This window comes from Eptesicus fuscus, chromosome 15 (genome assembly GCF_027574615.1).
Source record: "Eptesicus fuscus isolate TK198812 chromosome 15, DD_ASM_mEF_20220401, whole genome shotgun sequence".
NCBI classification, from domain to species: Eukaryota; Metazoa; Chordata; class Mammalia; order Chiroptera; family Vespertilionidae; genus Eptesicus; species Eptesicus fuscus.
This window is the reverse complement of record NC_072487.1, coordinates 74,368,004-74,384,504: the sequence shown is the minus strand read 5'-3', so window position 1 is coordinate 74,384,504 and position 16,501 is coordinate 74,368,004. Positions and strand designations below refer to the sequence as shown.

The following is a 16,501-nucleotide window of genomic DNA, read 5'->3' as shown; positions in this document are numbered from 1 at the left end:
AGGATTGTATGCATTGGACCCTAAAATGGACAGGGACTAGGTATGTTCTAGGTTCATAATTGTCCAGCTCTAAGTTCATTTGAATAGCAGACCTGACAAGTATTTGAGGTCAAAACCCTACCACGCATTTAAAAATTTACCATGTTAAAAAAAGTATTCATTTGCTTGGAAAAAGAAAGACAATTATGTAATAAAAATTACATCTGCTAAGAAAAGACTAACATATCGTCAGGGATTTCCTCCAGATTGTGGGATATGAATGACTTGTTTTATTTACTTGTGTGAGTTTTCATAGTTTTTCAGTCCAAAAAAAAAACAAACTTGCTCTGAAACCATGATGTAATTACCTTTTCCCCCAGTCCGTGCTCCCTCCTTCTCCCAGCTGCAAACTGCATGTCTGAATGAGGAGACTCCCCTGGCCTTTTCCTCAGACAACTTTTAAGAGCCTCCTGACTCCACCCCTGCTCAAACTTTTCTTTCTTGCTCTAAGGTCTCAAAGGTTTCAGGCCATTACAGCACCAATGCCCTTTGCAAAGAACACATGATTTATTAAAGACAACTTCTCATCAACAGCATTGATTCAAGAAACAAAACTGATTTCCTTAAAAAAAAAAAAAAAAACACAAACAAAACAAAAGCAGACTAACTTTCTGACCCTCTGGGGTGAGTGAGCCCTGATGAATTCATACAGCCCAACCTGTAATGTGTCCAAATTCCCCGGGCAGCTTCACAAGCAGGAAGCTGGGAACCTCCCTTGAGAATTTAGAGAAAGGGAATCACCAAGGGTAGGTTCTTTCCTCAGCCAAACCTGGACATGGTCCCTGTGCTCTTGACCTTCATCCCAAAGTCAAGGAGAGGGCACTGGCCTCAGGCCTGCCACTGAGGCAAATTAGACGCAGTGATTCAAGTAGTGTGGCCCCAGAAGGGAAGGCAAGGGGACAGGCGAGAGGGAACGCATCAGGTGCCCTGGGCAGTGTCTGCTGGGTCCCAGGCGGTGGCCCACATCTCAGGCTATGAAGGAGTCACAGTTGGAACTGAACAAGCCAACAAGTTCTGGGAAAGTGGGCCAGGCTGGTGGGAAGCAGTGTGTCTGTCCGGTGCAGGGTCTTGGAGTCTTCCTTACACTCAGTTCCAGTACAGAGCTCAGAGCACTCCCAGCAGGACGTGCTGGGGAACCAGGAAGGTTCCAGAGGCAGGGGGAGAGGATGCTGAGTCTGACCTCAGAAAGCCCAAAGAACATGCTTCTAATTCCTTTTCTGCCTTCACCCACACCCCCAAACCAAGCACTCGCCAATCTGCAATAAATATCCAAGAGTTTGAATAAATAGTAAAAATCTCCCAAAAACTGTGTTATGAGAGGAGGTGGCGAACAGGCAAGTGCAAAAAGTCCCAGCAGCATCCAAAGCAGTAGGAGCTGCCTGGGGGGACTGGGCCTGGCCCACAGCCTGGCGTATGCGGGCAGCAGAAGTCCTGGCTGCCAGACGCAGGAAGGCTTTGGGGGCACCCGGGTACCTGCCCACCAGTCTGAGGAGAGGACGAAGACCCTTGCTCCATTACCCAGCTGTCCAGACCCAAACCACCTGCCTCCTTACAAAAGGAGGGGAGAGACTTGATCAGAATAAGCCCTTTCTTCCCACTGCCCAGCAGTGGGAGTAGCCAATAGCTCCTGCTCTAAGTGCACCCGCCCCAAATCCTGGGACCAGCCCAAGTGGGTGACCAGCACCCCCTTCTGCTTGCTTGGCTCCCCTGGCCCTGACAGGATCCAGGGCCTCTGAGCTCAGCTCTGCCGGCCCAGGGAGGCTCCTTTGGTCCCGCTGGCCAATCACGGGACTCACCCTCCCTGGATGGGCCCGGAAAGCCGCGGAAATGACTACTCTTCTGAAGCACTTGGATCCCAAACCCTGGCACAGCACTGCCTTAATGTCCTTTTCCTTTGGGGAAATCTCTGGAAGACTCAGCTCTCCCTCCTCCATCCCTGGGCAGAAAGGAGGGTAGGAGGCTCAAAGCCTCATGGGCCACCATTTCTCAGCAGCTTTTGGTTTCCAAGATTTGTGGGGGGAGCAGGTTCGGGGCCCTCTAGTGAGGCACTGCGGACTCCCTCCCAGTCTGAGGGACCTGGGAGTCTAGGGCTGGAGGTGGGAAAAGGGTGCAAAGACCAAGGGTGACTTCCAGGGGCTTTGCTAAGCCAGACTCCTCATTCGATCTCTGGGTTTCACAGGCGTGGAGGGGAGGAGTGAGGGGAAGAGGCTGGGGATAAGGCACCCCAAGAGAGGAGGGCAGAGGGAGAGCAATGTTGAGGAGCAAAGCCTCTGTGAAAGAGGTGGAGGGAGAAGGAGACAGGCAGAGAGACAGAAGGAGAAGCAAAGACCTAGAGGGATTCAAAGACCCTCCCTGCTCACACCCACACTGACAGACGCAGAGGAGACTGACCCACAGACACACCCACTCAGTGAGAGGGGCAGAGGGTGTGGCCTGGGCCTGGCAGCTTCTTAGCGCCCTCACAGTGTCACTGTGCCCATGGAGAAGCCTAAGCACCAACCCAGAGGTGGTTTCTGGCTCACCTGCCAAGCACCTCCCCCGACCAGAGCAGGAGGGAGCAGCAGAGCAGAGGCAGGAGGGACCTCTGCCAGCCCAGCGCCCCCATCTGCCCAGGCCCAGGCAACAACTTCAGGAGCTCCAGCCTTGCTCAGCTGCCTGGGGGAAGGGTCCCAGGGTGGCAGGGCAGAGAGGGAGCCAGGGCTTGGAGGTCAGGAAGGAGCTTGGCACAGTGCGCCCCCAGTGGGAGTGGCCTCGGGGGACGGAGCTTCCCCTCGGCTGTGATCCCACAGGCTTCTGTGTTCCAGAAGCCAGGACGCAGGGACCGGTGGTGGCTTCTCTCCCTGGGCCTCTGCGCCAGGCTACTTGGAGTCTTGGAGTTCCTTGGCTTTCTGTAGGATCTGGCAGACATCTGTGATGGGGTAATCCTGGGCACGGGAAAAGCCAACAACATGCCTCTGAAGTCAGCTCCACCTCCGCCACACCCGTGCCCTTCCCACTGAGACCTGTCACCATGCTGCATCTTGAGCCCAGACGCAGGGGCCACAGGTATCGCCCCCACGTGTAGCTACCATGGCACTCACTGCAGCACTAATATAACCAAGCCCACCAGCTCCACCCACAGGTCCGGCTGCCCTTCCCTAGACCAGGACCATTCTGCTCCCCTCTCCCACCTGGAACTGGGCTGGACTCTGTCCATACGTCAGCTCACAGGGGCACCTCAAAAGCCCAATCAGGGGGTGCTTATGCCTGTTTACCAATCTACTCAGTAGAGTTATTGCAAACGAACCCCAGGCCAGGTGTTGGTGAAGAAACTGAGGCCTAGAGAGCTTATTACTTGCCTTAGGACACATGGCTAGCAGAGCAGAACAAAGATGTGAACCTAACACTGTCTGACCGTTGAGCCGATGTTCTTAACCACTGAGCCCCACACTTTCCTGCTCCAGGTCTGGGCATGACTACCTCCAAGCACCACCACATACTGGGCACCGCTGTGTCCCAGGTACAATGAACAGGTAGAGCACTTCGTTCAGAGAGGCCAAGTCATTCCCTCAAGGCCACACTACACTCCAGGTCAGCGCCAAAGCCGGGATTCACACCCATCCAAACCCAGATCTGCATCAGGGGTCCAGACTCTTAAGCCTTGCTACACTCTACTGTTCTGACCCCGCCTGTCCCAGCAGCTGGCATGGGGTGGGCGCTTGGTAAGTGTCTGCCTCTGAACACCATTACCTGAAGGAGCCGCATGTTTACAGTGAAATCCCCTTCCAGCAACTGCTCCCGGATCAATCTAAGGAAGGAAAACAAGCAGCAAAGCGCTGGGACCCTGGGCTGCTCTGAGTGCAGGCCCCGTCCGGCCCCTTCCCGCTCACCACCCCCAGCGAGTTTGGTGTGACACTGGCCCAAGGTTCCCAGCGGCCCCCTCCAGCCTGGGGAGAGCAGCCCCGCCCGCCCCTCTGCTCCAGGCCACACTCACATGAGCATGGCGCAGCAGACCAGGAGGAGGAAGTCAAAGCGGCTGTCATCAGCGAAGAGGGAGTCCCAGATCCGGATGACGTCAGGCAGCAAGAACTCCTGGGACAGCAGCAGCGTCAGCCAGCGGAAGGCGAAGAACTGGGGCTTGATGTTCTGCTCTTGCTGGGGAGACAGAGGTGCGCAGTAGGCGCAAGAATCCGTGTTGGCTGGTTGCCATGTGACATCATGCAGTCTTTAAATGTACATTCAGATAAACAGGAGAGCCCGGGACCTAACCGAGGAGGCAGCAGGCCGGGGGTGAGTGCCAGGCACTCGGGGGGGATAGCACTGGGCTGCCTAGATAGCCTCGCTCGGTTAAAGGGGTAGCTGCTGCTTGCTGACAACCCATGTTGTCATATCTTCTGATATTTTTAAAGAGAAGCCATAAACCCAAACTTATATAAGCTCTCTAGATTTATAAATGACAGCTCAGATTATTTTAAAACACTGTACAGCCCTGGCCTCTGTGGCTCAGTTGGTTGGGCACATCCCATGCACCAACAGATTGCTGGTTCAATTCCTGGTCAGGGCACATGCCCAGGAGGCGGGCTCGATCCCCAGTAGGGGGAGTGCAGGAGGCAGCCAATCGATGTTCTGCTCTCACACCAATGTTTCTCTTTCTCTCTCGCTCTTCCTTCCTCTCTCTCTCTAAAAATCAATAAAAATATTAAAGAAATAAAACACTGTACAGATTACAGATAGAGAAAGAGAGACCATTAACCGGGCACTTACTATAAGTCAGTCTTGTGCTTAGCATGTCAATTATATTACCTCACTTATATACTCCATAGGACAACCCTACAAGCAAATTATTCCCAGCAGAGATGAGCACTCTGGTCAGCCACAGTGCATATCATTAACTGAAAAACTGCAGTCCCGATACGCCAAGGTTTCAGGTTCAATCTCTGGTCAGGCCACCCACAACAATCAACCAATGAATGATTAAGTAAATAGAACCAATCGATGTTTCTCTTTCTCTCCCTCTCTCAAATCAATAAAAATTAAAATTAAAAAATAAAACAGCAAAAACATAATTCTATATTTGTTTAAAAATATCTTCATATAAATTTTCTTATTCCCCAAACTGTTTGTTTATATATAACTTCTTTACTGAAATGTTTTCTGAAATAAACATAAAATACACTAGAAATTCACCCTTCTTTTCTCAGGGGACAAAAAGGCTGAACTAATTAAGTGCCTGGTAAATGCCTCCCATTGTGCCTGGCACACAATGGGCACCCTATCAACTCCCCTTCCCTGCCCGCCTGCCTGGACTCGCCAGCATGTGCCGCCTGGTCTCTCGGCAGTGGGTCACCGTTCCCTAGCAACAGCAGCCACTTTCAATCCCCAGACTGAAGCCAGAGCTCGCCCTGGACCTGGGATGCTCAGGAAGGCTGGCCCTTTCCAGCTGTCTGCCCTAGCCTCGGCCGGGTGGGCCTGGGGGTCCTCACCAATTTCAGGTAGAGCTCCACATCCTTATCCTTCAAGGTGGAGTAGACCTTTTCCATCTTGTAGGTGATGCCACATTGTGAGTCGTCCAGGCTCTTGATGAAGTTGTCCCGTATCTCGGCCATGAGGTTGGTGAAGCAAAAGAAGGTGTCTGCCTCGGCGTGCTCTGGACGAAACGGGCGGGGTGAAGGCAGCCCAAAGGGAGCTGGTGCCCTCCGAGTCCCACCCCAAATCGCACCTATGACATCCTCCCTTCACCTCTGAGTCTCACCAAGTCGCTGCACCCCCACGGTCAGGCTCAGTGCCTTCTCTGTCCTTGAGAACTCTCCATCCCAATACTAAGGACACCACCTCTTTCCTCTCACATCTTCTGGTAACACTGTACACTCGCTTAGCAATTGATTCCATTCTCTTCTGATGGCATTTTTCAAATCACTATTTAAATCCTATCATTCAGTTTTCTGTATAACATCTCATGTCCGCTATCAGATATTCAGTTACAAATATCAAGAGCTCAGTACACTTCCAACATTCTAGCAAGTCTGAGCTGGGATGGATCTGAGAGGATCCAGGCCAACCCCGTATCTGACAGAGGGAGAAGGGAGGCCCAGAGAGAGGCTGTGAGCTGCAGTCTGATAAAGCCCACAGGCCTGGCTTTCTTTGGTCCATTTTTTAAGGAGCTGGCAACAAGGGATGTGGGCAGCCAAGAGCCCGTTTACCTTTCCACTCGTTGTTGGGGTCGGTGGCAAAGGTATAGTAGAGGGGCCCCACGATCTCGTTCATGCCCTGCACGTAAGCGATGCCAGGGTTGAGCTTGGCATAGATGAACAGGATCCGCTCCACCACCTCCCAGTGGGCCTCACAGCCGTTGGGCAGCACCTCGTACTCATTCAGGGATGACGGCGTTGAGTGCTTGTGTGGGGAGCTCATCTGGGGGAGAAGAGGAGCCCATTAAGACGATGGGTGGCATTACGGACAGTATGTTCTCATCAGCAATGTCTACCGTTAAGTTTAAACTTAACCTCCAGCTAATGGGGAACACAGGGCATAGAGGAACGTGCCCAGGAGGAAGAGCAGACAAAGCCAGAAGGTGGGATATTCTACAAGACAGCTGGACCAAAATCTCATCTACAGTGGTAAGCCCTGGCCGGCTTGGCTCAGTGGTTAGAGCACTGGCCAGAGGACCGAAGGGTCTCAGGTTCAATTCCCTGTCAAGGAGACAAACCTCAGTTGCAGGTTTGATCCCCAGCCCCTGTTGGGGCGAGTGTGGGAGGCAACCAGTTGATGTGTCTCCCTCACATCAATGTTTCTCTCTCTCCTCCTTTCCACTCTCTCTCTGAAGACCAATGGAAAAAATATACTCGGGTGAGGATTAAAAAAAAAAAATTTACCGTGATAAAAGCCTAACATGATGCTTCCCTTTGTGGAGGGGGTACTGACTGGGAAGGGGCATTTTCTGCATAATAGACACATTCTGTGTCTTGTTCTGGTTGGCAGTCACACAGACACATACATAAGGAAAAATTCATCCAGTTGTATACCTAAGATTTGTGCATTTTACTGCATGTTAAATTATACTTCAGTTTAGAAAACAAAACTTCAAATATGTCAAAAATAGAGAACTGGCTAAGAGTCTTCAAAAAGTGAAATGATGTGGGGGCTGGGGGAAAGGGAAGGCTGCTCCAGATCAAGAGACTAAAGAAACAGCATCCCAAGGCGGCCCACAAACCTGGACTGGGGCCTGGTTTGGGAGTAAAAACACACAAAAATACCCTCAGCGCAACTGAGGACACACAGTCATGGACTGGACGTTAGGAGTTATTATGCAACTGCTGTTCTCCTCCTAGAGGTGTTAGTGCTGAGGAGGAGGACGGCCTTATTCCCAGGAGGTGCCTGCTGAAGTACTCGGGGGAGTCTAGGACACCTGCAACTTACGCTCTGGAACACAAAAACAAATACGGCCAAATGTTAACAACTGATAAACTTAGCTGGGAAGGACATAAGTATGCAAGTATGCACTGTACTCTCTTTTTCAATTTTTCGGAATGTTTTGAAATTTTCATAAGAAGAAATTGGAGATGATAATCCCTACTTAAAACTCATGAAATGGAGCAGAGGTCCCCAACACCGGCTGCCCATCAGGTCCTCGGGAGCTTGGCAAACACTCGGGTGCCTGGCGTCACCTGTATGAGAGCCACAGGCAAGCCAGGCAGGGACAGTGTAGGAAACTGTCCTGCAAGTGCAGGGCCCTGGGGCGTTTCAACTCCCTTTCCCATTGTACGTACACGTGCATGCATATACATGTGCAGACACACATACATGCCTACGTTTAACTGAGAGCTCTCTCTGTGCAAGACAGTGCTCCACAAGCATGCCTCAATGTCATGCTCTGAACAACCTAGAATATTCTCTCAACATTCACTTTCAAGATAAGGAAACACAGGCTCAGAAAAGATAGGTCACTCATCATGTCTCGCGTTAAGTGGTGGCATTAGGATTCGATCCCAGGCTTGCTGACTCCAGAACCTGAAGTCCAGGCCTCTGAGCATGCCCAGTGCTTTCCAGCTTTCCAGGAATCTGCACGGCCATGACCTCATTTCATCTTGGCAATTCAAAAGCCAGGCAGAAAGGATTATGCCCAGTCTACAGAAGAGGAGACGGAAGCCGAGGAAGCTAAGCCCAGTACGACTCGCCCAGAGTTAAGCAGATGGTCAGCTTTAACGCAAGTTGCCCCACCACGGGTCCAGAGTCTAGGAATGAAGCTTCTGGTCAGCTGCTCTGCCCCCAGGACAAGGTCCACACCTAAAATGGGTAAGAGCTCAGCTCTCAGCCCTCAGTGACTAGTGAAACGAATGACAGAGCCAGGCGCTGCAGCCAGGATACACAGCCAGCCCTGCCATCACTCAGCCAGCATTCTGCACCTCCAGCACACCCAGCTGTCGCAGGCACGCGGCCCCTGGGACCAGCTGTAACTGCCCATCACCCCTGCAGCGGGAAGTGGCTGCTCTCCTACAGACACACAGCCTTGACCAGTCGTTCCACTTGGAGGGAACAGCTTCCGTAGTAGCATCTGTCTCTAGCTTTTGGAAGGTTACAGAGAAAAGCTTTTCCTGTGTTGAAGGCAGTGAAAAGTTCAGAGCTCCAGGTACCGAACCAGTAGGTGGAAGTTAGGAAGTAAGCTTATACCCTCATTTGGCTGTAGTCACAGGAGCCTGTAGAAGACGGGGTTCAAACACTCAGCGTGGCCTGGGCAGCACAAGTCCTGTCAATTCTACCTCCCAAGCCCCTCAGATCTGTCCTTGCTCCACCCCAGCCCCAACTCCCACCCGCTCCTGCCTGAGCAATGCAGCCACCTCCCAGACCCCCTCCACCGCTGTTCCTGCCCCTTCAGGTCAACACCCCCACAGCGCCAACAGCGATCTTTTACAAGCGCAGACCCGGATCACATCACTGTCCTGCTTAGAATGCCACCAGGGCTCCCCAGCCCTCAGGACAAAGGCCCCGTGTGGCCTCACCACCACCGACCTCTCCAGTGTCCTCCAGCACCTGCTCTCCCTTGCCCTCTGCTCCCGGCCACACTGGACACCTCCATTCCCTGAACACACCACACTACCTCGCGCCCAAAGACTGCCACATATGCCCTCCTCCCTTCCGGAATGCTCTTTCCTCCTAGCTCGAGCATAAGCTTAAATGTCACTTTCTCAGGGAAGTCTTCCCTGATATCCAGCCCAGGTCAGCTCCCCACCCATCAATGCTCCCATCACACCTGGAATTACTTTTGAAAGAGCCATCTCCACTACAAGAGCAGCCTGCTCCTCCACTACACAGCAGGGACCTCCCCCAGGAGCCATTACATCCAGCCTTGACCCTGATCCCTGACTTTCCACAAAGAGCCCTGGCAGGACTGAACTTGTCTTGAGTAACTGTCAGGACAGATGGCCCTGGGGCCAGTGGCCAAAGGGAAGCAGGAAGGAAAAGGCGTCATGGGGAGCCCCTGGGGCCCCCAGGCTGCCTCTCACATTTGTGACCCCGCTCCGGTTCCGGGCCACTGTCTGGGATTTCAGCGTCGTCTGTTCCACCCGCTTACGAAGGGTCTCAAAGTCGTTCTGGGGGTCCAGGATGAGGAGGCACGGGTACTCGGTGGCCCTCTGGAAGAAGGATATGTCTGGGCACAACCTCCTGTCAAGAGGGAACAGGAGAGAGTACTGTTACTCAGGACGGAGGCGTCAGACATTCCAGCTCCCAAGAGACATTTTAAAAAAAGTAATAACATTCTGTATTTTTTAAATTTAGTTTTTCAGAGGCAATATAATCATTATAACATATAACCATATTCTTACGTGTATTTGCAGATAGATACACGCGCATATATATACTTTTTAAAGTGTCCTTATTGATCTTATGATCCAACTCGCCCCTTAAATCACAAACATCTTTCCATGTCAAAAACAGCTAATATGTACAGGAGTGTGAACTACAGTGTGGTTTGGGATGTCACACTGCACACCGCACAGGAGAACATCGTACAGCTGACATGGGAAATAAATGTCCAGACAAAGTGAGGAAAAGCAAGTCCAAGGTCCAACCCGTCGCCCTCCGTGTGGCTTCGACCACACGCTCCTTAAAGAGCCCAGCTCCCTGGGCTCTCAGGGCTTCGCACAGCAGATCCACCCGCCGCGGCCTTTCCCTCCCTCGTCCCCAGGCCCGACTCCCCAGAGCTCAGCCGGAACACAGCTCCCTCAGGCAAGGCGTCCTGAACACCGTGAAACACCTGAACTCTTCCTTCAGCGCATTTACCATAAACGCTAATTACACAAATTTGTTGAACACCTGTCTTCCCATCCCCCCTCTCCCCAAGGTTCTAGGCTCCTTTGGGAGAGGACATGTCTGTATTCAGTGCCCAATCCTGAGCTCGGCACTAGGACTGCCATATAGCAGGGGCTCAATATCCATCTGTTGAAGGAATGATCAGGTGAACTCATAAATGCCCAGGACAACCGAGACCAAGGCAGGGAGAAGAGAGCGGGGCGCCAGCAAGCACAGTGACCCCCACACACACTCACTGCACTCGCCAGCCCATTCTCAGGCCCCGCATCGCTGACTGCCCAGACCACCACCCACAGCTCCTCACACCCCCACTGGACCCTGCTGGCCGAGCTGGAAAGGAAAAGGACAGAACTGGCACCGCCCAGGAGTCCCAGGGACCCACTCCCAGCCCCCGCCCCCGCTTACCGGACGTCTTTGTCGATCTGCAACAGCACCTCGTTGTCCTTGAAGTACGTGTTCCAGCGGCTGTCGGGGTTGGGGTTGAGTGGCTGTGGGGAGAAATAAGCTGCTCTCCTGGCCTAGCGAGAGCTCCAGGGGCATTACCTCTAGAGGCCTGAGCAGTGGCCTCACACCACCAACCCCACCACAGGCCCCGCTGTGGCTCTGAGACGCCTGTGAGCTACGGGGGAGCAGCACAGGCCTCCCGCAGCTCCCAAACCCCGTTCCACTCCGCAGCTATAAGCCAAGCCCAGCTGCCTGCTCTGAGCACACCCCTGCCTGGAGGACTCCATTCCTTCTGTCTCCTGCTCTGGCTCTAACGTGCTGCCCAGGACAGGTTCTCACTAAATGCTTGTCGACTGAATGGATGGATGAATGAATGCAGTATCCTGAAGTCTAACTCATCAAATCAATGCTCTGAGTCACTAACTGCAACCCTTGGGGGATGGGCCGGGATGGGATCCACCTCCACGTCTCACACTGCGAGGCGCACAGGCGGAGCTCATACTGGAGGATGAAGGGGGCTTCCTCCAGGCCTCAGAAAGGCAGTCCGCCTCACTCCCCCCTGCTCTGGCTTTCTTCAACTAGCAAATCACAGAACCTCCGTCCAGGAACAGGGTGAGGAGGAAAGGAGACAACGCAGGCAGAGACCGGGCGCAGTGCTCTCACAGCACTCCCCGAGCCCCGCTACCACTGAGGTTCCTGCCTGGGCCCGGGGCAGCGGGGAGACAACGGCCTTCAGGGGCAGAGCAGCCAAATGAAGAAAGGAGGTACTGGAAGGGCCAGAGGGGACCGAGGCCAGCTGCACCATCCTCTGGGGTGGGGGGACTTTGCCCACTCAAAGCCCACACCCCTCTCCACCCTGTAGCCCCCCGTCCCCGCTGCTGACCATGCTACTCACATGGTCCTCAAAGGTCACATCCTCTCTGGACACACCCATGTTGGCCTTGGCAATGCCGGGTTGGATAATCATTTCCCTCAGGAACTGGGAATACAGCTCCCTGCAGGAGAGAAGAGCAGGGAGGGGGAATCCCCAAAGGCCTTGCCCAGGGAGCCCGGAGCAGGAGGCAGGTCAGGCTCGGCACCACCTGTTCTGTCCGATACAAAGACCCTCCCGGCATCCTCCTCTCTCCAGGTCTCACCTACCTCTGCTTGGCCAGGATGGCGGTCCATGAGGCTCGCTCCAACGGGAGGTAGTTTAAGAGAATCTGCACAGAGCGAGAGGAGCAAAGCTCTGGTGACTCCCCAGCCCAGCCCTGGACAGTAGGTAGAGGCTGACAGGCCTCAAGCGAAACCTCTGATAACGCCCAGAGGAGACATGATGGGCCGAAGCCCAGGAGCGTGGGCATGGGCTGGGGGAGCCTCCCCTTCCTCCCCACTGCCGCCCTCCTCCTTTACCCCAAACCAGGCCTTTCCTCCTCTTCTCACACAGACTCTTCCAGACGATACTAAGACCTTGTGCTCAAAGGGCTGGAAACTAGGAGACTGGGCTCCCACAGCCACAGCACTTCATCGTTTTGGACAAAGCACAGCCTTTTCCGTCCCCATATGCATCCCTGCCACTGCTGTCTGAACCAGGACCCACAGGGCTTCAGGCCTTACAAAGCGTTCCATCCCCAAAGGGATCCTGCAGGGGACACCAAGAGGAACCGAAAACCCAGGACTTCCCAGAAAAGCTTCCCCAGACAAAGCAAGGAAAGGCACAGAACAGAAAGAAGGGGCCGGGGGTGGGGGCAGCCCATGCAGGAACCCAGGGACTCTCAGCAGAGCAGAAGCCCACCCCAGGCACACCCACCTTCCAGCAGAGGCACCGAAGTCCGCCCTCACAGGGGATGCCTGTGGACACAGCAGGCAAAGGTCACACCCTAGGCCAGAGCCCCCGAGCCCCCCAGCCCTCCACCTCGGAGCCAGTCGGCAGGGAGTAGAGTGAGCAAGGAGTACTTCTTCAAGAATCATTTTCTGCCACAAAAGTTACTAGCCGAGACGCTAATCCTGTGTGTACTTTCTCTCCATGACCCCTGACCCCTGACCCCTGACCCAGCCCGGAGCTCCCTCTATCTGGAATATTCTTTTGAGGATTACACCTCCTCATCCTGGATATTTCTTCCTCGGAGCAACCTGTACCAACCACCATCTCTTCCCAATCAGGCAGATCGCCCATTATAAAGAATGGCTCCGTGACTTCCCAGCATCCCTCACAGCTCGGATTGCAGAACGTAATTTGTGTACTTAGTTAACGTTTTAACGCTTACTCTGGGTAAGCCCCAGCAGGACAAGAACCACATCTGACTGACACCCCCGGCACCTGGCACAGGGCACGGCACACAGGAGACTGTAAACTAAGCATGAAATGCTAAGTCTCTGTGCTTCACGGACCTGACTGCACTTCACCCTCATTATAACCCTAGGAAGTAGGGAAGATCGGCATCGCTGTCCTCATCTTACAGATAAGGAAAGCCAGCAAGGACTCAAGACACAGGTCAGTCTGACTCCCGAGGTCAACCTTGCACCACTACCGCAGACTGCCCCCTCCGAGGCCCGGCAGGTTCCTCAGGCCCGCACAGTTCCCAGGCGCCTCAAGAGCTGCAGGGCCTAATTACCACTCCTGACAGAAAGGCAACTTCTCCTGCAACACTGTCAGAAACCGTCTAGTGCAGCTGCTGCCCCGATGTCCCTGCCTACCTGGATCGGGAGCGAATGCCCCCATCTCAGAACCTGCGAGGCGAAGCAGATTCTTAAGAATTCCTCGCTGACAAAAGTACAAAGGCTGAGCAGTGACGAGAAGCTACACAGAACACCCTGGGTTTTTTAAAAGATGAAGGTTGACCAAGCCAGCAAGGGCAAAGTCAAACACTGCTGAGGAACAGCTCCATCAGCCAGTTGTCTCAAGGCTGGAAATTTTCCCACCGCTAACCAAAGTTCACTATCGCCCCAGTAGGCTTTGGTCCCCAGCCAGGGAGAGAACCAGGAACTACGCTGCAGCTAACCAAATTCTGCAACACAGGAAGCGTGGGGAATGAGGGAAGACGGGCCTCAGCTCAAGAAGTCTCCTCCCCGCGCTCTTCCTGCCATCTTCTGTCCTCTCCTGTTATTCCAAGGAGGTAATAAAGCATCCTGCAGACACCAAGTAAGCACCCTAAGGCCCACAGGCGAGCTAACTGTGGCTCAGGGGAGTCCCTGGTTGGTCAGCTCCACAGGATCTGGAGAAGCCCCAAGAGGCAGGCTGGCCCCCAGAACCGAGCAGATATGGCCTTGGGCACCCTCCCCTCCACCCTCGCCACAATGCTGCTCTTGGAAAACTCTGAAAATGGAGCACTGCCTCTTACCACTAAAACTGAGTTCCCGAAGCTTTTCCAAGGCGATGGTGGGCTCCTTCAGGACATCCTGGAAATCCGCAATCCTGGAAGGCGGGAGGGGGAGGCAGATGAGATACACCCAGACCGAAGATGACAGGCTTAGTGACCACTCCCTCAGACCACCCATCTCCAAACTGCTCCTCCCTCCCCTTCAGATGGCAAAGCTCATGAAGGTCCGAATCAAAGTCAGCGTTGGGGAGTTACAGAACTTCAGGTCACGTCTTCCTCTAAGCTCAGAAACTTGGAGATATTCCTGTGCAGAGGTTCTCAAACAAGCATCATGAAGCCAGACACATTCTAATATGTAGTGAGCTGGCATTTATTGGGCACTTCCTGCCAGCCAGGTCCAGCCCACAGCTCCACTCTCTGAACTCAATGAACCCCAGGAACCAGGAGTAATTTGATCCATAGACAGCGGACCCGTGTAACCTGCAGGCAGCTCTCCAGGCTCAAAAATATAATCATGAGAAGGCCTCTGGGCCTGCCTGCAGGCAAGGGCAAAAGGTTTAAAACAACAAATCCTGGAGGAAAACTGAAGAATGAGCAAAATTTAGCCAATGCTGCAGGATTTGGCCTGGGAGAGGGGGCAGACGGGAAAATTCAGGTTTCCTAGCATTTCTAGTAAGAAATGAGCACGGGGGATGGGAAGTATTTGGAGAGGAGGGTACTGAGGGTTAACAGGGTGACAAGGAAAAGGGAGGGGGGGGAGGCCTGAGGAACTGGGCAGTGAGGCCCTGAATGAGGAAGGCACCAGGGGAAGAGGGAACCCAGGGCGAGAGAGAGACAAGCGGTGACACCCCGGGGGTACAGAAGTGCCTCCACTCCGTGCCCTCTCAGGCCCACAGGCAATGAGGCGGGGAAGTGGGCGCCCGAGCCCCTCTGCCCGAGACTGCGGGTGCCTGGCCGCATCCGCGCGCCCTCCGCGAGGCAGGAGTGGCGGCCTGGCCAGGAGAGGCCGGGCCGGGTGGGCCCCGCGGCTCCTTACCGGCTCTTGTGCAGACTCGACATGGTGTCGACTTCCGGATCCCCCCAGCCGCCTCCGCCGCCCCCGGGACGCGGGGCGCTCAGCATAGGCCTCCGACCGGAAACGCGCCCGCCCGCGTGCGTGTTCCGTGCCGCTCCGCCCCCCACTCACGTGCCGCCCCCTTTCCCTAGGCCCCGCCCCCTCCCCTAGGCCCCGCCCCGCCCCTATCCAGCCCGCGGATGCCGCGGCCAAGTTTGAGGGCGCTGACCGTGGGCCCTAGGGTTCTTCCTGGTTCTTCCTGGGCCTCCGTTTCCATCTACGAAACATACCTGTCACCGTCTCCTTCCTTCACGTTCCTCACCCGCAGTTAGCTGTTGTGTCATTGTTCCAGGAATGTACTCTCCCCGCTCAACCACACAGGTATTTTCACCGCCAAATCTTCGGCCCCTAGAGCAGTCATCGATCGCACGGAGCAGATATTGTCTTGGAAAACAGAACTACAATTCAGTGTTTCTGTGACTTTTGGATTTCATGAACATAAAATGTGCCATAAAAGAACAATAGAGCCCTAGCCGGTTTGGCTCAGCGGATAGAGCATCAGCCTGAGGATCCCCCGGTTCGGTTCAGGTCAAGGGCACGTGCCCAGGTTGCGAGCTCGATCCCCAGTAGAGGGCGTGCAGGAGGCAGCCAATCAATGAGTCTCTCTCATCACTGATGTTTCTAACTCTCTCCCCCTCTTCCTTCCCCTCTGAAATCAATAAAAAATATATATTATAAATAAATAAATAAATAAATAAATAAATAAGAAATCTTACCAACCTGGATACAATGGAATTTTTTTTTAAAGAATTAATTGTACATAAAGGGAAACGCACACTGTGTACTTGCTTTTATCTGCCTCCTCTCACTCAGCATAATTATTTTGAGATCAGTGTGTGTTGTAATGCATCATTCCTTTGTATTGCTGTGCAGATCCCATCGTCTGGAGGGACCATAGTCTATCCTTTGCACACTTGGATTGTTTCCAGTTTGGGGCTATTACAATAAAGCCGCTATGAATATTTGTGCACAAGTCTTTACATGGATACATGCTTTCATTTCTCTTGGAGTGGAATGGCTGGATGTATTTAAAATTTTTGAAAAATATCTAAACCATTTTCTAAAATGCTTCTATCACTTTATACCCATACCAGAAGTGTATGAGAGTTTCTGTTGTAACGTATCTTCATCAACACTTAGTACAGTCAGACTTTTTTTTTTTAATATATTTTATTGATTTTGTACAGAGAGGAAGAGAGAGGGATAGAGAGTTAGAAACATCGATGAGAGAGAAACATCGATCAGCTGCCTCTTGCACACCCCCTACTGGGGATGTGCCCGCAACCAAGGTATATGCCCTTGACCGGAATCAAACCTG

The 16,501-nt window shown here is 53.3% G+C and overlaps 1 protein-coding gene across 1 annotated transcript; it reads right to left on the bottom strand.

The window, feature by feature from the left end:
• Positions 1-524: 524 nt before the first annotated feature.
• Positions 525-15,206, bottom strand: TBC1D13 (TBC1 domain family member 13). Its single transcript, XM_008152546.3, has 12 exons — positions 15,106-15,206; positions 14,091-14,164; positions 12,560-12,600; positions 11,911-11,972; positions 11,666-11,765; positions 10,732-10,814; positions 9,519-9,678; positions 6,219-6,429; positions 5,502-5,665; positions 4,013-4,173; positions 3,769-3,826; positions 525-2,963 (listed from the first exon to the last, which is right to left on the bottom strand). The coding sequence occupies exons 1-12, from the start codon at positions 15,189-15,191 to the stop codon at positions 2,898-2,900; spliced, it is 1,266 nt and encodes a 421-aa protein (XP_008150768.2). The 5' UTR covers positions 15,192-15,206; the 3' UTR covers positions 525-2,897.
• Positions 15,207-16,501: the final 1,295 nt, after the last annotated feature.